At 43.0% G+C, this 24861-nt stretch overlaps 1 protein-coding gene and 1 long non-coding RNA gene across 2 annotated transcripts in view; one reads left to right on the plus strand and one right to left on the minus strand.

The window, feature by feature from the left end:
* Positions 1 to 1070: 1070 nt before the first annotated feature.
* LOC126336410 (hemocyanin A chain-like) lies at positions 1071 to 23744 on the minus strand. The gene is made up of 10 exons (XM_050000103.1): positions 23573 to 23744; positions 20979 to 21112; positions 16699 to 17068; positions 14168 to 14574; positions 10910 to 11074; positions 9428 to 9556; positions 8280 to 8589; positions 6482 to 6618; positions 5256 to 5363; positions 1071 to 1496 (listed from the first exon to the last, which is right to left on the minus strand). The coding sequence occupies exons 1-10, from the start codon at positions 23649 to 23651 to the stop codon at positions 1311 to 1313; spliced, it is 2025 nt and encodes a 674-aa protein (XP_049856060.1). The 5' UTR covers positions 23652 to 23744; the 3' UTR covers positions 1071 to 1310.
* LOC126336412 (uncharacterized) overlaps positions 21119 to 24861 on the plus strand; it is a 66577-nt gene continuing 62834 nt past the window's right edge. The window contains exon 1 of the long non-coding RNA XR_007564956.1: positions 21119 to 21343. This is a non-coding gene — a long non-coding RNA (uncharacterized LOC126336412). The remainder of the gene's footprint in view (positions 21344 to 24861) is intronic.

Genomic DNA, 24861 nt, shown 5'->3' on the forward strand with positions numbered 1-24861 from the left:
CTACAAACTTACGGGAAGTCTCCACCGCATATGAGAACCACAACCTGTTAACTCGACACTGGAGAAATGAAAGGTTTGTCATACAGTAGCATGTCGAACAGTTATTATCGAAGGTACCTGAAGCTCTGATTACGTAGAGGCATAAAAAGGTTGAGGATATAAGTGGGCGACATATAGATAGAAGATATGTTGGTGTCAAAAAAGGAACAACATGCATAATTAAAGAATCCTATGTTTTTTTTTGTCTGATTACTATCGACACATTTTTTTATGAATGTGGTTCTGTCACATTTAATTGAGGTACATCTGAGATTAAATTCATTTAGGACGATTTCTGTGTGTTGAAATCGCTCTCTAGTGTCTGTTAGTAACTGTCTGGACTGTAGTCGCTGAGTTTTGGATCACTGAGAGACGATTTTGGGTTTCGCCTGATGACTGCCTTATTCACTGAAAGGAATTTTATCACCAATTGAGACTCTTTCAGTCTAATGCATTACGTAGATCTACGATGAACAAAAGCATTTCTTCTGTGATATGATATGAAGTGATGTAAGCGAAATCCCCATTAAATTGTATGATATGAACTGGACGAGTTTGATCCAAGCATCTTCGAGTCGTATGATGTGTCTCTGAATCTCGAAGAATTAGATACTTCTTAGTGAGCTATTTCTTTGCTGGGTATGCATCTTTGCTACCAGGTACCATTATAAACAACGCGTTTTCGCAGTTAATGCATCGGTGGCGGTTCCTGTTAAAGTGAAAGTTTAGCTACTTGTCGCTGGATACTGGAACGTATTCTCATTACTGTGAGTTTTTATATTGCTTTATATGTATATGAAATCTCATTCCATGTCGAGAGGTAAGACTGTTTCTGAAGGTAGTATTCGCTGTTGAGTACCATTAGAAAAGCGTTAAGATGTTCAGAGCAAGGCAATGATTGATGTATCCTTTACATTTTACGTTGACATAAGAGGTAACTGGAAATATGAATTTACACTGTAAGATACGTGTAAGGGTTACTAGACTGAGGGAAAGGCGTCAGAATAACTGTAGAGCGTGCTTCAACGAAATATACAGCAAAATTAATTTTTATTCATAACAAGTTTAGATAAGTGATACAAAGTCGTTGGTCCGGTACGCAGCAGACTGAGATTCATTCTCGCGTTGAGACGCCGAGTATCTGGACATCTGACTCCAGCAGCAGTGGTGCAGATTGCTGTCGTCCGAGTGTTTGAGGAATGCTTTGAGGATGCTGGTCTCCTTGCTCCGAGTCAGGCGTCCTGCGGCGTGTTGGGCGGAGGCGGTGTGGCTCAGACGCTGCCCTTGAACGTGATGGTGACGTCGCGCTGGTAGATGTTCTTCGTGAAGAAGCTGTCCTGGTCGATGCGGCGGTCGAAGGGGAAGCCCATGGGTTTAGCGTCTGGGTAGCGGTGGCCCAGGGTGCCGCAGTAGCTCACAGAGCCGCCGTAGTCGTAGTCGAAGGGGAGGTCGTTCACCTGCGGGCACACACAGCACGTGGTCAGCGAACGTCGCCGTCCAAAACAGACCGCGAGGTGGTGAACAAAAGTAATGGATAAAATACGGTAAAATGCTGCACAGAAATTCAGTCCTACAAAATGGGGCGTGACAGTGATTCGAAACTACTAAAGAAACGATGAAGTCAATAATAATGCATTATCATGCACTTTGGATGGTTACGAAAGCTTTATTATGAATATGTTAACTGCAAGACGTAGTTCGATTACAGCACTTATAGATTAAGACAAACTTTTGGCCAATGTCAACTGTAATATATTCCTTGAAATTCTGATGGTAGCTGGTATAAAATACAGGGAGCGAAAGGTCATCTACGCTTAGAAAATTAATCAGACTGCAGTATTAAATAGTCGAAGGACATGAATGGAAACAGTAGCTGAGAAGGGAATGAGATATTAATGTTGATTATCCCCAATGTTCGTCCATTCGTACACTGAGAAAGCTGTGAAGGAAACCGAGGAGAAACACGGAAATTGATTAAAAATTTAGGGAGACCAAAGAAATTAATATTGGCCAGTGATATTGTAATTACATGATATACGGCGAAGGACTTGGAAACTGAGCTGTTGGAATGATTAGTATCGTGGAAACAGGTTACGGAACGAATATAGTAACAAGAGAACAAGGGTAATGGTTGGTTGGTTGATTTGAGGAAAGGGACCAAACAGTGAGGCCATCGGTCCAATCGGATGAAGACACGATGGGGAAGGAAGACGGCCTTGCCCTTTCAAAGGCACCATCCCGGAATTTGCCTGAACCTTGGCGCTCTGTACCGCCTACTTCATATAACGCATTAAATCATGGAAGAAGTTGTTTTTCATTACAGAGTGGCGCAGGCGAGTCATCTATGGCGAATGACATGTCACTTGACAATTTAGTTTCGGAATCCTTCTTACCTAGCTCTGTATATATTTATCGGGGTTATCGACAACGCTTTTGTTTAGAATTCAGAGATTTTGTTTTGTGATTTTTTGTAAGTTCATCCTCCATTAATAGTTACTGTATATGCACATATTTAGTTTCTCTTAGACAGCAGACTGTACTGCGAGTGTTTCAGAGTTCATTTAGGAGTCACTGTATGCAATGACGGCTACGAAAGTATGATGGCAGAGTCCCACTGCGAAATTCGATTAGAACGATTTTCGTGTTTGCAGTACACACAAACTGCCGGCTATTTCTTCCACTGGAAGTCCACTATTCGTAAAATCTACTACTGTGCCCAGTTCGTAGAAAGACACTGAAAACAAACCACGAAATTCTGTGAGCCCACGAGGGAGTCGATTCTTTTAAGAAAGATGCTTCTTGCGTTGGACACAGAATAAAGGACCTGTCTGAAAATATCAATTTTAAGTACCACTTTGTTTTCTCGCATTAGCTCTTCCGTGTCGCAGTGAGGGAGAAGGGCATGCCAAAAGAAGATTTCAGAAAGCGTACGACGCATCTCTGGTAGTTTGGTGTTTATGCGAAATTGCTCCTATATTTAGCTGTATATTACCAAGTATCAAATTACTTCGTTTAGTTCATCACTCGTCAAAGTTATTAACGTAGAAAACTAAATAAAACCCTGTTCCACCGTGTTACTGTTAGCATTATCTAGATACTTTTTTTTTAAATGTCACTTAAGCCTAATGACTTATCGATTTCGCAGTACGAGATTAATTCTCATTAAGCGTCGCCACGACAAGCTGCTTTAGGTACGCTGAGGCTACGGACACGAAAGCACACAAGCGTGCAACAGGAGCACGCAGCAGCAGTGCGGGGCCGGTTTAGTCCCAGCGCTGGGAGGGTGCCAATGTGCGGGCAGTTAAGCCCCGATGGGAGCCGCCCGCCAGCTCAAACACGTTTATGCTGGAGAAACAGTCGGCGGGAGCGCAATGTACACGGCAGAACTGCTCCGTGTTTGCACAAGGATAGCATCGGGGCAGCTCTGCGTCCTGTGTCGACTCTGTTCTAACTTGAGGCCCAAGAGAAGCAATGAAAACTAATCGTTCTGTCGTCTTTGTCTGCGCTGCAACCGTACTGTGGCTAGTCACAAACTGTAGGTAACTTAGACCGAGATGTACGACAAACCAAGCTTAATACCTTATATAATAGAGTCGTTCAGTGATAGAGGGTACTGTGTAATCAGAGAACTTCCGCATTTACAAAGGGCTTCGAGAGGACTGTCCACTGACTCCTATGTTATTTAAAATTTGTATGGGAGATTTTTTAAAGTCACGCAGAAGCAGATAAAACCCGATGATAATGTCCGCGGGCGATCATAAACCATACTGTCCCCTATCAGCTGTGCACCATGTGATAAGTGCCGAAGACAGAGCGGCACTCTAGCTGTGTGCAGCAGAAGCTGTTTGAGGAAAATAACAAGTGGAGTTTAAAAATAAACAAAAAGAAAACTGAGTACGTGGTAGAGGGTCATACAGTAACAAGAGTAAAAGAACATGAAGGGGGGGGCAACAGCTGAGAAGCGATTGAGACAGGGGCTTAGAATATCCTCCGTATTATTCTATCTGTAAATTGGAAAAACAGTAAAGAAACGGGATTAAAGATTGGGCAGAAAAACAAAAACTTTGAGGTTTGATGGTTGCATCGCAATCCCGTCAAAGACAAGGAAGAACATGCTTGAGCAGTTGAGCGGAATAGTTAGTGTCTTGATAAGTGGTTTTAAGATGGATATCAACAAAATTAAAACAAAGTTAACGGAATGAGGTAGAATTAAAACAAGCGATTAGAGCATGAAATGAGACACTAAAAGTAGTACACGAATTCTGCAGCAGAACGAGATGACTGAGGAAGAGAGCATATAAATTGAAAACCTGCAATATCTAGAAAGGTGTTTCTGAAAAAGAGGCAGAATTGGTACGTATTAAAATCTAAGTGCCAACAGCCTTGTTACACCGGTAACACCCGTACGCGAAGTTAAGCACCGTCGGGTTTTGGTAGCACTTGGATGGGTTACCATCTGGGTTTGCCGAGCGCAACAAGGCAGCGCTCATACCTTGTGAGGCAGATTGAGCAACTAATTCACTGCGAGGTAGCAGCTCCGGTCACGAAAGCTGACAACGGATGGAGAGCGGTGTACTGATCACTTGCCCCACCATATCCGCATCCAGTAACACCTGTCGGCTGAGTATGATACGGCGGTCTGAAGGTACTGTTGAACCTTCCGAGGTTTGTTCGGATGGAGTTTTCTTATAATTTAATTTAGAAAAAATTTAATTGTTACGAAGCCTTTTCTGAATGTATTAGTCTATGATGTAGCCTTTTACGAAAGTGAAAGGAGAATGACAAGCATCTGGGTGGACAGTGGAAGTGATACGTGAGTGATAAGCAGTAGTTTGGACAATGGAAGCTTTTGAAGTGAGATGCTACAGAATAGCGCTGAATATTAGATGGCTAGATAGCGCATCTGTGGAAAAGATCCTGAATCGAACTGAAAAGAATAAAATTTGTGGCACAATCTGACTGAAAGCAGCGATCGGTTGATAGGTTACATCTTTCTACATCATGGGACGAACGGTTTGCTATCGGAATGTAGTGTGGAGGAGATAAAAATTATAGAAGAAGACCAGTGCTTGACTAGGGTAAGAAGGTTCCAGTGGACGGAAGGTTGCAGTAGTTATACAGAAATGAGTAGGCTTGCGCTGGATGGACGAACGTGGAGAACTGCATGAAATCAATTTTCGGTCTGAAGGCGACAACAACAACAGGTGGAAACTCACCTTGTCCTTCTCGTAGTCGGTGAGGACGACGAACAACGTGAAGGGCATTCCGTCACGTCGGCCCTTGGGCAGCAGCAGGCGGTCTGGGTATCCGCAGTGACGTACGTCCTGTAAAGAAACAACAACAACCGTTATTAAATTTCTTAACACATATCTGCGACAAAGAAGTATTACAAAGTGTTCAAGGCTGTAGGGTGTAGACCAAGGCTGTGAACTAGGGTACGACTCAGAAAAACCATGGGTATCACACAGGATGGCCGAGTTGTCACACTTCCCAGCTCAGCTAAAATATTACGCCCCTAACTATAACAGAACAGTGACCTAATTTCTCAGCTGGTGATTAAGACCATACTGCACTGGACACCGTATTTGTTCTTCTACGGCATTTGAGTGGTGTCACTGGGTGAAAGTTGTAGCGGCCTCCCACTCAAGGAATAGCTTATTGCTCGTCTTGATCGGGACCCGTTTTCCTTCTGGCAGTTTGTATAATCGTTTCGTCTTTCCTCAATAGTATACTAGTCTTGCCAAAACTGTGGAAATTTCAGGAAAAACGTTCTACATAAGGAAGTATAAGTAGACAAAGTATCGTCATTTATGAAAAGTTACCTCCTGTGAACTGCGCTGAGTGGCTCTTGCCACTGCCCGGAACGTTTAACATAAGTGCAAAGTGTGAACCTCACAGCTCATAAGTTGTCACAGGCTGTGGTCTATACTTCTGTAGTGAATTAAAGTCTTAATCCTCCCCGGTTCTGACACAATAAAGGTGTCGCATTGTGGAATCGTATAACTGATGCACCGTCAACTGAACCAGGAGCACAGGGTTCGTAATTCAGACGCACCTAATGTAACGTTGCAGAAGAGCGGCGCATATCTGTGCTGACCCTTCACGGATTTCTCTCGGTCCTTCGGACCGAGCGAGCTGATGTGATAGTTAAGGCACTGGTCACACTTTCAGTAGGGGTACGGTTCAGACCTCAGAGAGTTCAAGATCTGAATCGTCCAAGCTTTCACTAAATAAGTTACAAGTTCAGATAAAAAAGAACACAGCCGTTTAGTTGATTCGAGGATAAATACAATAAATACGGTCCCAAACGCCTTTGGCAGGTCTGTGATCTAAATCGCCATAATATTTACCACGAAGTCGTATGACCAAGAACCTGTTGATCCGTTAGCCATAATCTCGACTGACGCTAGAAGGGTGATTTCTGGAGGAGTTGGCGGCGTACCTTGTTGACGGTGAGCTGGATCTTGCCGGCAATGGCGTCCTCCACCCTCTGGGTGAGCACCTTGGTGGTCTCGCGGTCAGGGATGGTGACGCTGGACTCGCTGGACTTGCGGGTGATGATGGTCTTGCCGGCGTTAACTGTAAACACACAGGCCAACCAACAGGTCGCATCAGTCTGTGCATCTCAGCCGTATAGGGGTGTTCAGTTTATCTGAAGGCATTGAAGTACCCCGAAAATTACTTACAGCATCCAAAACCATTAAAAGTTTCCGCCCCGCCGCCGCAAACGCGGTGGGGTGGAGGGCCGAGTTTTACATCACTGAATGTCCCCATCTACGGCGAACAAATTGTAGCTGTAAATTGTTTGTGCAGTTTTCGAGATATTTCACTGCTTCAGATAAATTGAACATACTGTATATGACAAGTTCCATGAAAATGCTCTAAACAAAAAATAGCTTAGCAACGTTAACAGCAACAACTTTCGTTTTACTTGGCCAACATTTTGTAGATGAGAGGTTTATGATTCAGTGTCTGTAAAAAGATGTAAATTCAAAATAACAATGAGAAGGTGATACATTATTGACTGATGTTTCGTCTCCATCTGCGGGAGACACCTTCACAGATTAAGCAGCAACTGCCAAATACCTGAAGATATCACGAGCAGTTACGGACGAAACAGCTCTGAATAATTTTATACATCAACCACGGCGATTCAGCATAGAAGTTTTAATCGAAGTAAACACGAGACGTGGAACTCTTAGTGAAGTAGTAGAGAAGACAGTAAATGGTTTTAAAATTATGAGTTTCATTTGCTTATTTTATCTTTTAATTGTGATGTTTTGCTAATTTATTTCCATTTATCGATATATTTGCCGATACAGCCAGTCTAAGCTTTTGCTTGTGATTCATTAGGCTCTTCTCGGATGGTTATTTGTATAATATGGCTATGTGAAACTATGCAAACTTTCTTATGTTTGGTACCTTTAAGTCTTTTATTTTCACCGAAAGTTCGGAACAAAATTATACCACGATAAATACTGCGATTTGGTGAACACCATGATATACGTATTTGAGAAAATTTCAAAATGGTGCAAACACCGGCTTCATCTTTTAAATGCACTTCAAGAAAAGTAATATCCTAGGACTGGAATATCAATAATTCACAACTGGAATCACTCAGTTGCTATAAAAACTTGGGTGTAGCAATTTATGCGGAAATGAAGTAGAGAATTATCCCACAGGCTCAGTCGATCCTACGACGGAGAATGCCAGTGCAACACTTATGCGGCTTATTGCTCAAGTGTGTGGAACCCATATGAATTAGGACTAAGTGGGATGCTGAACGAATACAAAGAAGAGCAGCACCAATGGTCACCAGTTCGTGTGGCTTACACGAGAGCCTGAGAAAGCTCTATCGCCAGGTGCTTTATTTGACGCTAACTACATGCAACATTTCAAGCGAAGGATATACGATTATACAAAGGCCATCCACTTCAGTACGGGCCATAGAGACAGGACTTTCTCGCACCATACGCGACTGCAACGGGAAGAAATCCTAACACGTTTTATAGTGGTAAGTATCCTTCACCATGTACTCCACAATGCTCTGCGGAGCATACGTGTAAGTGCAGACATCGCGATTTCCTGGTGGAACTATGTTGACTGACAAAGCGTACGGGGATAGTAATTTTGATGCAGATGAAGTCATATACCATTGCGTTAAGATTGAACGGCATTTCGTAACAAGTGTAGAGGCTTAGGTACCTCCCCCGTCTACGCTGATACTTGGTGTTGGCTACCTTTGGCGACGAACTTGTCGATCTCGACGATGTAGTGCCTCTTCTCGTTGATGGGGATCTCCTGGCCGAACCAGTCGTACTTGGGTCCGAGGAAGACGCGCACGGTGACCAGTCGCTCGGCCTCACTGTTGACCTTGACGCTGAAGACGAACGGCTTGTGGTTGAGGCGGCGCACGCGGGCGTGGATGCTGACGTCGGGCAGTTCCTCCGTGTCGTCCAGGGCGTTCAGCAGGTCCACGTCGAAGTACTCGAAGAACGTCTCCAGCGGGTCGATCTGGACTTCCTCGATGGACGTGCCGGGCAGCTCGAGCTGTGGGAATAGGGCAGGCCATGGAAGCCATGCGGATACGATAGTCATGGAAGAGAGTATGACTTGTACAACCAACAATTGAATAGTTACCCCAAGTACGTAAATGTGGTTGTCTGACATTGCAGGCAGGTCACGAAAGGCATGCGGATGCGACAGATTTGGAAGAGAGCATGACTTCTACAGTCTGGCGAAGGTGGTACATTTATAGAAGAACCTGGTCAATACGGCAAAGGGTCAGTGTAACCCTGTCACAGCTTAGTCGGCATTGTAAAGCATCAGAGTAATCCTATTATTACGTTGTACATTAACCTGTGCCTCCCCCCCCCCCTTCCTTCGTTTAGAAATAACATTAATAACATTAGCTGTCTCCTTTATAGTCACTACAAAGGTCAATCGTCAGAAACTTCCAAGACCTTTGAAAACACTGCTATGATTATTGGCAACTATAAGAGCTGATTGCACTTAACATACAGGCACTCTCCAACCCTCGCCCTCCGCGGCCCTGCTCTTTACGTGCTTTGAATCAAATGGGAAAAGGACCAAGTGATACGTTGTTTAATACGCTATGCAGTTGCCGCTAAAGATAAATACAGATGGGAAAGGCTTACACAGATATAACAAGAAGACTTGAGTACCTCCACTCTAGAACGCAAAAATCATTCGATGTCTTATTTATGTTTTGCTGTCAGCTGTGCTGAATATCGAACTGTTTTGCAGAGAAAGCTTCTGTTTGATTGGGCGATGAGTGCGTTTTGGGAATTACGAAGTACTTAGGAGCGGAATTTGCAACAGATGAGGTAGGTTAAGCGCTGGGCAGGATAGCAGCAGAGTACTGTACCTCCTCCGAGGTGTAGCGTGGCAGCAGGTCCTTGTGCTCGTAGAAGAGGTTGTCGATGTACTTGTGCAGCCGGAAGAAGGCGGGGTCCCTGGTGGCGGTTTCGAAGTGTTCCATCACTCCAGGTGGCATCTGCAAACGGACAGAGAGGCATCATTAGTGGCATCTCAGAGGTCTTAAGAGTAGAAGTCTGCCGCTGTGTTGCTTATTTCGTTACGATTAATGTCAATTTCGTTCTAATCATTTGTCACCATTTTTCGAGACAAGGGTATCGACTTCTTACCAATTTTATTTCTGCTTTCACTATTCTCGTCTTGTTGATGACACACAGAACACTGATTCTGAAGTGCAAATCCTGACATCCTCTTTTTGCACTTGACTTATTTCTAACCCTTCCACATTCGCATTGTTACACATGTCTAAAAACTTCCAGCATGCTGGAATAGCTGCGGGTCAGCAACTTCTGTTGATCAGTACAACGAAAAACCAGTCCAAAGCTGCAAACTTCACTTTTTTTAAATTAAAGCTATGACTGGTTTTGGGCCAGGGCTCATTTTTAAATCATCCGAACATTTCTGGAAATACGATTTTTAACTATGTTACGATGATTTGAAAATGAGCCCCGGCCCAAAACTGCTCATCGAGTGAATAAAACAAGTGAAATTTGTTACTTTGGACTGGTTTTCCGTGATACTGGTTACACATATTCCCTATAACTTTTCTATGGCTTTTGTATGCTGCAGTTTAACGATGATTCTATTTGGAATTAGGAAACCTATTCTTATTCTCTTTGTAGAAAGTTTGTCCAATTACAAGTTTGTCTGAAATATATCATTTATACCTTGTTTTAGCTGAAAAATTCAGTATAGAAGAAAATCTCTAGTCGCTATCCACACATGACAACTAACACCGTAGTTACTTGGTGGTAATGCCCTACTTATTCAGTTGCAGTTGCACCCTGTAGAACCGTCCTCAATTTAATGTAAGAACCTGACTACATTTCAAAAGCTTTCTCGGGAATTTCAAACTTATACCGGTATATTATCTTTCTGTCATAGGCAAGATGTAGCTTACACTCACTCATTACCTTTTTCCTTCAGTGTGTAGCATTTCTGCATATATCTATGTTTGTGATACCAATTCGTGCAATGTCAGAAAAGTAGACTTTTGGCATCTTTGCAGAACTATCTTTTTACCCTGCCCGTAGTTCTATAGTACAAAGACCTATTCAGGATTCAAGGGAAGATAAGCACCGGCCGTAATCGGTGACAAAATTGCCTCGTTTGGGCAAGCAACTTTAGGAGAATCACAATTTTGTTTCTGACATGGGGTAGATGTGTCGTCAGAAATCGAAGAAACATTTCAAGACAATTGGAAGACTACTGAGTTGTTTAACATTTAGTTCTCTCTCGTGTTTGCTGCAAAACCGTACTGAGTTGTGGAGAGTGCGTAAGACTTGTTGACGAGCAGATGTGGGATACTCACGTTGAACTTGCGCTTGGGGTCTGTGATCTGTCCCAGCATAATGTGGCCGTAGTTGTGGAGCGCGCCGTAGTACTCTCGGTGCTTCGATCCGGTGGACGGCTCAATCAGTTCTCCAAGGACGTTGATGCCCTCCGGGCTGCTGATGTTGTACAGGTCGCCGGTTTCCTGCGGGACAGAGCAGAAAACAAAAGTGAATCACGCTCTGCATCAGTAGCGGTGTGATAGACGCAGCAATCAACTGTCGCGTTTGTGGCTGTTTAGAAGTTGAAAATTGACCAACCAGAGTAACTTTACGTTTAGACAGCAGATTTATGACTACTTTTCTATAACTAATTGGGTGCAACATTCAATTAAACTATATTCAAGAGCCACAAAAAAGAACCCCTAAACTACAATTATACATGAAAATGAGATTTTAAATAAATCTGCTGCAGTACTCGGAGAAAATAAGGAACATGAGGCTATTGCACAGCACAATATCATCGGACCAAGTCGTGCAGTATTGACAGGCTCAATATTATCGTATGGGTTTTGTGAAGTTTTATTTTGCGAGTGTTGTTCTTTAAAAACGTGTAGCCTATTACTGGGTGCATTGTTGCAACACATTACTGTAGACACGGGAACCACAACTATAAGGAAGTCCTAAGATTTTAGAGATTAATACCTCAATAAAAGTACTCACTAAAGATAGCACAATGTGCCGAAACAAGTTTGCGTAGTGAAAAGATGTTGTTTTCACAATAGGCTACCTAAATTTCCGTAATTCGTCATTTAAGCAGGCTGTGAACGGCCAGTTCCGTCGATCCTTAATGTTTGATTTCACAGACAGGAAACAGGGGAGGGAGCTGACAATCCCTTTCCTACCAGTAATAAAGAGATAGGGAGAGTGTAGCTGCTGGGTTTTACGTGTAACAGCATACCCTCACAAAGCAGGAGGTTAAAAGTACTGTTAACGGAACTGAAGTGTTCTTGGGAAGAATGGACGATTTTGCACAAGCGATCACTGCGACGGCAGATAAAGTATTGTTCATGTAACGTGCTCTGCTAAATTCCCCTTTTCAAGCCTTAAGTGCACAACGAAATATGAGCTGTAAGCAGAAGATCGTAAGGATAAACTCGTTCACAGAAAACTTGTACACAGAGCGCGTAAGCGAATATATAGTCTCTCACCTCTGAGGTAGCAGTTGGCTGTCGTACAGAGCATTGTTATCTAACGGCAAAGGTACCTGGTAGTTGTGTTATGGTGTAGTCTTATGATATAATTGTCCGGGAGTGCCTAATGAGGTCTGTGAATAACGGAATAGAGAACTAGATGTTGTGGTTGGCAGGAGAGCCAACCGTGTTCCTAAAGGAGGCCGAAATGCACGCGTTTTAGCTCACGCAGGCTGGCGTGAGGTCTGGAACATGACAAGGGAATTAGAACTTGAGAAAAACGGACGTAGCTGGTGGAATACTTAACTTTAATCCATTAATGACGAACGTCGCTCTTTATGGTACATGATTCACAATATCAATAGTACGGATACTGGCGCCTTGCTAGGTCGTAGCAAATAACGTAGCTGAGGGCTATGCTAACTATCGTCTCGGCAAATGAGAGCGTTGAAGTCAGTGAACCATTGTTAGCAAAGTCGGCTGTACAACTGGGGCGACTGCTAGGAAGTCTCTCTAGACCTGCTGTGTGGCCGCGCTCAGTCTGCAATCACTGATAGTGGCGACACGTATACTGCCGGACCGCGGCCGATTTAAAGGCTACCACCTAGCAAGTGTGGTGTCTGGCGGTGACACCACACTAGACAGTACAAGACCAACAAATGAGGATTCTCTCGTCGATGATGTGGACTGAAGATTGTTCACGGTACCGAAATACCCACTGCGACACAAATACAAAATCCATCTCACATATATCTAACGTTACACCCTTAAAGTAATGGTTGAAAGCAGCGTGGGTTTAGCCGTTTTTCTTGATTATCGACAAGCAACTGACTCAATACCACACAATGCTGTAAAATGAAGTTTTCAACTGGACTGAGGGTTTCCTGGAACGGAGGACGCAGAATGTCACCTTGGATATGCAGGTGTCCACAGATGTATACGTAATTTCAAGCGTGCCCCAGGAGAGTTTGTTGGTTCCTCGTTATTCATCTTATGTGTTAATGAGCTACCAGGGAATATTATTAGTAACCTCATATTTTTTGTAGATGATGGGATTGTTTATAATGAAGTATTGTCTGAAAAAGTCCGTGTATAAATTAGTGCAAAGACTGACTACTAGCTGTTAGTATGTGTAATATAAAACACTGCCGTCCACAAAACGACAAAATTTAGTAACATATGAATACAATTCGCATGAGTCTGAGTTATAATCAATCGACTGAGAGTTGATACTTGGGTGAAATAATATGAAGAGATATGATATGGAATGGTCTCGTAGGCTCCAGTCGTTGTAAAGCAGGTGGCAGACATCGTTTGACTGCTATGAATCTGGGAAAATGCAGTTAATCTACAAAAGGTATTGCTTACAACAAACTTGTGCGAGACAATTGCTGAAGTGTGTGCGACCCATAGAAAATAGATACTTGGGTGAAATAATATGTAGAGATATGATATGGAATGGTCACGTAGGCTCCAGTCGTTGTAAAGCAGGTGGCAGACATCGTTTGACTGGTCTGAATCTGGGAAAATGCAATTAATCTGCAAATAGGTATTGCTTACAACAAACTTGTGCGAGACAATTGCTGAAGTGTGTGCGACCCATAGAAAATAGGACTAACATGTGATATTAAACGTTCAGAAAGTAGGGAAGCACTATTAGAGGCCACAGGTTTGTTTGACCCACGAGGGAGCATTATGTAGATTCTGAGAAACTTGGACTGGCAAGAACTTGAAGATAGTTGCTAAGAGTTTATGAAGGTCGGATTATACTAACTACAGAGGATTTGAGCAATCATTTTTCCCGAATTCCTTCCACTAATGGACGGGGAAGAAGCCCTAATGAATGGTACAGTAGGAAGTACGGTCTGCCGAGCACTTCATCGTACTCTACAGAGTACAGTTATTCATGTCGGTTATTACAGTATGACGTCGAGCAGGGTTTGTTATGAAGGCAAGATAATGTATTCGTAATTGAGAATCAAACCATCGGGACTTGAGTCAGTCCTATGATTCCATCAAATGTAAGAGCAAATCTTCGCAAGTTTGATTGGAACCTATGCAGCCAGTACAGGCGAGCTGTGGACTTGCGCGGCTGACCACACCTACCGTGATCACGGCCTGCTGGGAGATGCACTCGCGGACGCGTCGCGTGTAGTCGATCATCTGCTGGACCTTGATGTTCTGCAGGTCGTGGAAGGCGAAGTTGTCGGGCCTGGCGGGGAACTCCCCTCCGACGCGGTAGGTGGTCTGCGGGTAGAAGCCGTCCTTGATGCGCTCCGTCCAGTAGAGGGGCTCAACGAAGGGCAGGTCGTTGGACAGGCGCTCGAGGTCGAAGCGGGCGATCAGCTGGTGGTGCATGTAGTAGAAGAGCTCGCCCTTGCGCTCCTTCCTGATGCCGTACTCGTCCTCCTTCCACCAGAACGGGAAGTCCATGTGCCACTGCGAGTGGTGCGAGTTCATCCCCAAGTCCTCTCCCAGGTAGGCCACGCGCTGCTCCGGGTTGCGAATTGTTCCTATAATATTTCAAGAGTATTTTATTTTACTGGCCTCTAGGCACACGAACACAGGCGGTTCAGACATACAGGGATGCCTTGCCACTAAAGGCCACACTCTTACATTCCCATAAATATTTACTTACTTAGAAAGAAAAAGGTTATACACCGACGAGCAACGGTCAAATATTGTGTCTAATATAGGACGCACCAATTTTCTTCTTTTAAAATGCATTTACGGTGGCAGTTGGGAGCGACGCTTTCTGACAGTACGTCACTTTTGCTTGGTAGTATGGAAATAATAGAATAATTGAAAATAATGGAAATAATGGGACAACAGAAAAAATGTTGAATGGATGATTGAATTACTTTACTTCTTAATGCTTGCATTAGAATGTTCCTAACAAGCTCAGTAAGGCAGTAGGGAAAGTTCCTGGAAAATTGCTCTATGCCATGTTAAGGACGATATTTCACAGTTTCCTGTCAACCTTAGAAACTTGTGAATTAGAGAGACTGACATAAACCATAACACTTCTGTAAATCCAGTGGCCAAGATGTTTTTGCATGTTTCGTTGATAAAGTAAATTTTAAATAACTAAGACAAACACACTTGCACGTCCACTCACACACACACACACACACACACACACACACACACACACACACACACACACACACACATATGTTGAGGGATTATATTTTAATGCCAACTATTAAGAAGAATGGGACTAGCAATTAATAAATATTTATATTCCCCATGGTCAACAGTGTCAAAAAGTTATAGGAAGGCACTAGTCTCATTTTAAACATTTCCATAAGTATACAGTCTAATTTCCTTCTGTGTCTAGCGCAGCGAATGCATATGCGGTTGGCATTATGAATCTCACACAGTCCCAATGTGGTAACTGCATAACGTGAATTTTCTGGGAGTATTTTAAGCAGCAGCAGTGGCTGATTTTCAGTCTGCAAACGGTCATTACGAATCACTTCTTGGTATCTATGCCATCAGAGTTACAATTCATATCCTACGTTTCAGTGTACCTATGTGCGACTAGATGGATTTGTCCATAAAGAGGGATTTCCAGCTGTAATGCATTTCTCATGCAAATTATTGTTTGAAGCGCTCTTTGCTAAATACAAAAAGAAAACAAAAATGTGGGAGTATAAGTATTAAGACCACATTACAGAGAAAAATTATCATCTATGGTGTGAAAGTCCCGTATGTAATATAAGGACTGTACCTCAAGGTAACCTTTCAACTTGCTTTTGAATACTTGCGATGTAGCACTCAACTTCTTTTTTCAGTTCAGATGGAAGCTTACTGAAAATGAAATCTGCTGATAACGCACACATTTGTGAGCAATGTTAAGGAAGTGCCATCGTAGCGTATATCATTTTTTCATCTCAGTTTCACCGATTGAACGATGTAGTTTTTGCTAACTGAGTCAGTACTGCCATCAACAAATTCTCTGAAGGATTATAAATACGTATAGGGTCGCAAAGCTTGTGTGTTTTACGGCCGTAAATTAAGTGCTGACACACAAATATTTGGTAGTAAGGTGTTATAACCTTAGAAGCGTGAGAAGAGGAAGTAAAAAAAGAAAGTCACGCAATAAGGGTGACTGAGCTCCTTGTCTGTGGATTGAATTATTTGTAAAAATACAGCAACAGCCACTTGTTATATGGCGTTATTCATGCCAACACTCGTTTCGGCATCTCGCCCATCTTCAAGTGACGGAGGTATAGATGTATTTCGCCACTGAGGGATATACGAAACTCTGAAACGCATCTTGCTGTAAATAAAGAACTATAAAGAGTGGCTAGTTGCTGTGCTTCTTCAAATAATTCAAGTAACAAAACTTAGCTAGTTAGTCTTTGCCTTAAGGAAGGCCATTGGAACATGACCGAAACGTCGCTTTACCTTAGAGTTTGAAGCATTTTGAACGTACAAATAACGATTTCAGTGTGAAATAATACATAAGAGGTGAGATTTTAACGTAACTAAAGGTGCTTGCTGCGTGAAATATCTCCGGGAGCAACGTTACAGGTATTTACGTCCAAGTAAGCCTGAAAAACTGGAACGTAGGAGAATAGCTGGGGTGCTTTTTATGCCTTGGGTTGGCCCTTGTCGTCGGGGCGACTGACCTGTGAAGTTCATGTGCACGACGGCGGGCTCTTGCCTCATCTTGGCCTTGTAGGCGGCGTGGATGACCTCGGAGTTGACGAAGAGGTGGGGGTAGATCTCGTAGGGCGGCGGCAGCACGACGCCGCGCGTGTCCTCGCGGTGCAGCACGGCCACGCACAGGGCGTACACGAACTGGCCCTCGTTGACGCGGTCGCGCGCCCACGCCGCCGTGCGCAGGAACGTCTCCCAGTCGTTGGCGTACAGCAGCGACTCGAACAGCAGGATCATCTGCTCGCGGTGCGTGTCGTCGAACAGCGTGAAGATGGCGCCGCGCGGCAGCAGTGAACCGGCGCGGTACAGGCGCACCAGCTGCTTCACTGGCGCCGGGTTCTGCGGGCGGCAGATCACAACACCCCACCCTCAGTAACTTGAGACAAACAAGCATCTGCACAAATATTCCTCACCGGCAAACACTACAAGCATTCTCGTACCAGATTTTGCAATACGCTTAACTTCCGAAAAACCAATTTGCTTATTTTGGCAGGCTTTGCCTTCGAGAAATTGATGAAATTTATGATGAGATAAACGAAATTATTCATGTAGTGAAGGGAGACGAAAATTTAATAGTCATGGCTGAATGGAATTCGAGAGGAGGAAAAGGGAGAGAAGGAAACATAGTGGGTGAATATGGATTGGGGGAGAGAAATGAAAGAGGGAGCCGTCTGGTAGAATTTTGCACAGAGCATAACTTAATCATAGCTAACACTTGGTTCAAGAATCATGAAAGAAGATTGTATACATGGAAGAATCCTGGAGATACTAGAAGGTATCAGACAGATTATATAATGGTAAGACAGAGACTTAGGAACGAGGTTTTAAATTGTAAGACATTTCCAGGAGCAGATCTTGACTCTGACCAGAATCTATTGGTTATGAACTGTAGATTAAAACTGAAGAAACTGCAAAAAGGTGGGAATTTAAGGAGTTGGGACCTGGATAAACTGACTAAACCAGAGGTTGTACAGAGTTTCAAGGAGAGCATAAGGGAACAATTGACAGGAATGGATGAAGGAAATACAATACAAGAAATATGGGTAGCTTTGAGGGATGAAGTAGTGAAGGCAGCAGAGGATCAAGTGGGTAAAAAGACGAGGGCTAGTAGAAATCCTTGGGTAACAGAAGAAATATTGAATTTAATTGATGAAAGGAGCCGGCCGCGGTGGTCTAGCGGTGCTAGGCGCGCAGTCCGGAACCGCGCAACTGCTACAGTCGCAGGTTCGAATCCTGCCTCGGGCATGGATATGTGTGATGTCCTTAGGTTAGTTAGGTTTAAATAGTTCTAAGTTCTAGGGGACTGATGACCAGAGTAGTTAAGTCCCATAGTGCTCAGAGCCATTTGAACCACTTTTTTTTATGAAAGGAGAAAATATAAAAATTCAGTAAATGAAGCAGGCAAAAAAGAATACAAACATCTCAAAAATGAGATCGTCAGGAATGCTGAGGGAATTAGATTAGGAAATGAGACACTTAAAGTAGTAAAGGAGTTTTAGTAATTGGGGAGCAAAATAACTGATGATGGTCGAAGTAGAGAGGATATAAAATGTAGACTGGCAATGGCAAGGAAAGCGTTTCTGAAGAAGAGAAATTTGTTAACATCGAGTATAGATTTAAGTGTCAGAGAGTCGTTTCTGAAAGTATTTGTATGGAGTGTTGCCATGTATGGAAGTGAAACATGGAAGATAAATAGTTTGGACAAGAAGAGAATAGAAGCTTACGAAATGTGGTGTTACAGATAAATGCTGAAGATTAGATGGGTAGATCACATAAGTAATGTGGGGGTATGGAATAGAATTGGGGAGAAGAGGAATTTGTGGCACAACTTGACAAGAAGAAGGGTCCGGTTGGTAGGACATGTGTTGAGGCATCAAGGGATCACAAATTAAGCGTTGGAGGGCAGCGTGGGTGGTGAAAATCGTAGAGGGAGACCAAGAGATCAATACACTAAGCAGATTCAGAAGGATGTAGGTTGCAGTAAGTACTGGGAGATGAAGCAGCTTGCACAGGATAGAGAAGCATGGAGAGCTGCATCAAACCAGTCTCAGGACTGAAGACAACAACAACAACTGACTTCGAGTCGTGAGAGCAGCGAACGAGGAAATGTAAGGTGCAGGGTAAACGCCGGGTAGTAAAACGAAAAGCTTATTCTAACATTAATATATCCTGAGAGTTGAGTATGTAGCCATATTACTGGTATAAAAACTTCAGGATCAATGAACAAAAAATATGAACTCCTGTCTCTCGTAACAGTACTGATTACAAATCAGGATACGAGGGATATCAATAAAGTAAGTTCCGATCGGTCGGGAAATGAAAACAACTGTAAAAATGAAGCTTTGCACAGATCTTTTGGGCAGTGTCTGTAGAACGCCCGTGGGTCGCGTCACAACGCTCTTTTCAGTTCTGGGAGCACAGTGAGCACGTAAATGTACCTAGAAAATAGTGTCTCCCGCCAAGTACGAGGGCCTGGTGGGTAATTTCGCCTGAAGCTGTGCAGCCCACGTAACACAACTGTCACGCCGTTCCTTCTTCATGACGATTCTCAGCTGCAGTCTGCAGGGGCAATGAAGATCCTCCTACAGCGTTTTCAGTGGGAAGAGTTTGATCACCCACAATGCAGACCGCAATTGACCCCCTGAGTTTCATCTTTGCTGGCACGTACCGCTGACTATGAAGGCAACATTTTGGCACAGACAACGAGCTGTAGACCTGCTTAGAGAATTAGCGGAAAGCTCTGGCGGCTGTCTTCTATGACAAGGGTATTGAAAATTGGTACAACGCCCCGACAAATGTCTAAGTCGGAGCGTCAATTATTTAAATACTTAGCTGGGAGTTGTGTTACAAATAAAACATTTTTGATTTTTACAGTAGTGCCCATTTGGCGGACGATCGGAACTTACTTTCTGGATAGCGTGAGAGAAGCTACAAAACTCCACGGAAGACCGACAGCAATATTAAGATTTCTCGCAAGCTAAGGCGACCTCCATAGCCGAATGCCTTGAGGAGGAATTGGGTTCGATTCCCGGTACTGCCATAGATTTTTTCTTGGTGGACGGACTGGTACGGTGTGCAGTCAGCCTCGCCAGCCAAATAGGAGCTTCTCTACCGATTAGTAGGGGCTCCAATGTCGAGAAAGCCGAGAACGAGTGGGAAGCGGTGTTTTGAGCACAGGGCCTTCTATACCACATCCGATGATACCACCGGTAAAGGCTGATATGGCGGTCGGTCCGACATGTCTGGCCCATTTAGAGCCAGAACCTGGTAGATTATCTTACCTCGCAAGCTAAAGGCAAAATGAAACCTCACATACACCTCTACACACACCTGTAATTGGCGAGTTTCAGCTTATGTATGTTATCTCTTCCTGCTCCCACACTGATGCCTTCCGTTTCCTTATTTTTCCCCTATGGGAGAATTTATCTATTTAATCACGAAATATTTGTCTCTGACACGGTCACTTGCTTTGTTGTTTGTTAAAAGTACGACGAATGCAACTTCCTCTTAGACAGCCTGAAGCAAGAAGGGATATTAGCTTTCACGTACTCGAATACATTTTTGCAGTAATGCTCAAGTAATGTATTTCACGTCGTTCGAAATGGTGCGGCTACGAAGATTTCCTGGTAGTTGATGTTTACCAGTATTAGCGTGCACACTTACCGAACTTGCACTGTTGGTAATGCACTGGACAGACATTCGTTTACCAGTCCGACCATGCAGACTAATGCTTCATTTCAAACAAATACCGGCTAATCTCGTTGAACAACCAAGACCCTACTTTCTTATTCTCGTCCAACAGAGCTAGTGGTCTAGTGACTCCGATATCAACGGGGTGTTACACTCTGAAGTAGCCTTTTAATGGGAAGTACTTACAATGGAAACTGTCGCTACATAGTCTAACAAGTAAGCAATTTTCATAGTGGTTTCATCGCACCCGAGACCGCGAGCCAACTTATATGGATGGAAATACGTAAGTATTTGAACAGCACGTGCGAGGTTCCCATGAGAACATCGTCTAAAAGGATACACCCACTTGCTTCTTGCACAGAACCATCGACCTCGTCGAAGCCACCAGTTCTTCTGATTCTCTAATTTCGCATATGGATTTGAGATATAGGAATACTAGAAGTTCGTATGATTCACTAGAGCCTCTGCTCTCCACAGATAGCTACTACAATACTCACGCTATAGTATGTGGGAGAGACAGTTAATTTTATACTATAGGAAGACAGATACGAGAGCTTACCCTGTAGCGAGGCAGGCTGTTGAGAGGCTCATAGGCATTTCCCAGCTCAACCTGTTCCTTGTAGCGGTTGGGCTCGTGGACCTTGTTGAACAGTCGTAGGACCTCCCGCTGCTTCATCAGGAAGGGCTTGTCCGCTGCGGAGAACAAGGAGAAAAGAGGTCAGACTCGCTGGCCTGCGTTACAGGACGTCAAAATCCGATATACCACCCGAAACCACACTACCTCTTGAATGAGGGGATGGTCTTCACTCTCTGCATAATGATCGACAAGCTTTATGACATTGTAACAGAAGATAACAAAAAATAAAATAAAAAAATATAAATAAAAGAAAAATATGAAGAGGGAGCAAGGAGAACAAGTTTCAGGTAGGTAGGTGAGATGAAGACGAAGGAAAGAACAACTGAAGGAATAGCTGACAATTTATTACGATTCATCTGCTGTACACAGTAAACATGAGAAGTATTATACTCTTTCCATAGCGAGAGATATGCTATGGAATGTTCGCACTCCCTGCATAATGATCGACAAGCTTTATGACAATGTAACCGCCTAACACACAAGTTAAGGAAAAGAAAAAAAGCATGAAGGGAGAGCAAGGAGAAAAAGTTTCAGGAATGTAGATGAGATGAAGAGAAGACAAAAGAAAGAGCAACTGAAGGTATAGGTGACAATTTATTACGGTTTTTCTTGTGCAGAACGTAGTAAACATGAGAAGTATTATACTCATTCCATAGTGAGATCTATGTTTTCGGATGTTCGATTACTACCTTTGCAGTGCACACTTGTGGTGATTTAATAGTTCTCACAAGCTAAACAGTAAAAATACTTACATATGCTTACAATCAACTTAAAAGTTAAGCAGAAAAGTAAAAATGAATGAATTCAGCACTGAAGTTGTGGCTGAGTATCTAAAGAACAGCCGTGGTCAAAAGAATAAATTTAGTGATGTCAGACATGAGTCCCTCATTGGAAATCAGTTTTTTGGGGGGCATCATAGCAAAGAAGCACAAACAGTGGTCAGATGCGAAAGATATATGCACAAATACAGTCTGAAACGAATAGTTAAAATTAAACAGAAGGTGAAGAGTCTTCTGGCAAATATCTACTACAAAAACAAATAACTTGGTACTACATTTGCTACGTCACGGAATAATAATAAATTTGATAATGAACGGTGCAGTATTGGGTATTGATTGTAATGGGTAATAAAGACTGTAAAGATAAACATACCTATATGTAGAAGATACGAATAGGAGGAAGGGTTATAAAATGGTACCGAAGTAGTAGAACAAGTAATGACTAAAAGAACAAGTTTGCCTTAAGCTCGCGAAGACTGCAGAAGCTCTTCAGTGCTGACTGCTCTCGACGAACAAGAACGGTACACGGGACAATAAATTATAGTGAAACTCTTCTGTGCATCAGTTACGAAATTGCACAGCGAGAGAATCGTCGAGTATACCTGACAGTCTTATTTATAGTTGAGTCTTGTTTACTCATAACGACCTAGCGTTGGTAGGTTGGACCACAATACTCTTATAAAACGGAATATGGACCGTTTACATTACCAACAGTGACACAACTCTGTCGACTACGCATACAGAAACTTTTGTGTTACAAACTGAAACTTTCAAACTTCGGTTCAGTTTTATCTGTTATGGAAGGTCAGAGGTATAAAGTTGCATTGGAAAGATGTAGAAGTTAAACATCAACATTCATTATGACGTCAGAGACAATAACGCTGAGCTTAATGCAAAATCACAAAAGACAACACAGAGCAACTGGTAGCCCAGAGAAAGTAAAGTCACCAGTGTCAGAGAGGAGTTGAAACAAATGGGTTTGGGAGGTGAAAAAGAAGCCAACGAAAAGGCTTCCATCCAAGGAAAGCAGGCATTAACTGATGTGTGTCGAATCTAAGAAGAGAGCAAGACATAAATGACGAAAGTGACTGTGGTGTCAACACAGATTCATAGTGACGCATTTGAAGACAAAGAAGAGGAAAAGGGAGAGAGTCAACACTGCTAATGACCTCTGGTAGAGACAGATCTGTTGGTAGAACTGTTGGATATATTTAATTTTAGTTTACTCTTCGATATTGTTAATCTTCTGGTTTCCTTTGCTCCTGAGCTGTTTTCTAATGGAATTTGCAATCACATTTTAATAATTTCGATGGAAGGATGAAAATGCATATGATTCAAGTGAGGGAAATGCTGTGATGTCGATCGGGTGAGGTGAAATAACACGAAAGCTTCAATCAGGAGTCATCATGTGGACTATACTGAGCTATGACTGTAATGGCTGATTTATTTAATTTTTTATTCCGATTTGTAGTTGCATTTAGGCCTTACTAAAGAAAAGTTTTCTGCATCAACTGATGAGAATCCACGACGTGCCTTTTACGAAATGATTAAAATAAAATCGTTTCAATGCAAGTGCAATGACCATCTACAGTGCTGTGCTCCTTGATTCGAAACGTTAGTTAATTTTTTAATTGCATTCCGTTTTGGCGGACGACTTGCCATTAAACTCGGAAGGAGTTTATGGGAGAAGAGGTCGTACGAGAAGATGTTATGTGCACTCCGAGGCAGGTGACTTACCCGGTACGTCGCCGATCCCGGCTTGGGCGCCCCCTAGCGCCACGGCCACCACGAGCACCGCTAGCCACAGGAGCATCATGTTGCTGATGCTGCTGTTGCTCCCGCTGTTGGCCGGAGCCAGCGATGCCTTTCCGCTGGACGGAGGCGTATTTAAGGTGGGCCACGCCGCACGGATCTCTGCCCAGCCACCGTGCGCAACGGGGCTGCAGCGCCGGGCGCAAGTGTTGCCGCCTGGGAGGCAGACTACACGCCACGCTCCTGCTGATGGTACTATGGGTACAGCCCGTGTGCTGCGCTAGGAGAGTGCACTGCTGCTGAAAGTGTCGCCAGATTTCTCGATAGCTGCTACACTCGCGAGTTGCTGTGGTCATTTGAAAGAGTGGTGCTTCAGCTGACGAGGTGGTCTGGAGGTATCGAATTCGACATGATTTTTTTTTGGCGAATTTCCGTTTAGCGAAGACAGCCTTTGCAATAGTTTAATTCGTTTGATACCACCTGGAGAGTTACGTTTTCTTTCTGTGTTGTAGAATCTTAGACCATTGTCAAAGAAGCTGGTAAGATGCGAATTCAGTGCATTAACAACCAGTTACAATTTAATCACAGTAACAAAACAGGTCATAAAAGGTGATTGGAGTGGTAAAAACTTCTTCTGCTTCTGCAAGTATCAGGCCGATTGTGGCCTGTTACGGTTCCCATCACGTTTCGGTCTAACAGGATCTCTTTTCCACTTTTGGTTTAAAGTTGTCGGGCGGTGTAGTCTCTACGGGCCTTCTTGTTGTAGATGTTCATTCCATTTCCTTTTGTTTTCATCAAATTATTCTTTCACGCTGCAAATTTTCAACTCGTTTGGAATATCTTCCTCCCGTATTTTATTTCTTCTTTTACACTCTTTCACCGCTCAAATTCATCCATTTCTATTCCTTGTATTTGTTCTTATTCTCTTTTATTGAATACACACGATTCATTTAGATACGAGAGGTACCTATGACATTGTTTCATAACATTTCAATCGTGTTCCATTCCACGTTTTATGCTTTAAAATTCTAGTAATTGTTCGACAGATACTTCCAAATTTATTCAGCTTAAAGAGCATGTTTTCTTCGTAATCATACGAAATTTTACATCCAAACCAATTAAAATGTTTTACCTATTCAGTAGTTTATCCATTAACTATGTTTAACATATCGATGAATATTTTCCAAAAATTCCACTGACTTACATGTACTATAAGATATTTTCACATAATGGTGTTGGTTTGCTTTCGAATCTGATGAGAATACTATCACTAC

This window comes from Schistocerca gregaria, chromosome 2 (assembly GCF_023897955.1).
Source record: "Schistocerca gregaria isolate iqSchGreg1 chromosome 2, iqSchGreg1.2, whole genome shotgun sequence".
Taxonomy (NCBI): domain Eukaryota; kingdom Metazoa; phylum Arthropoda; class Insecta; order Orthoptera; family Acrididae; genus Schistocerca; species Schistocerca gregaria.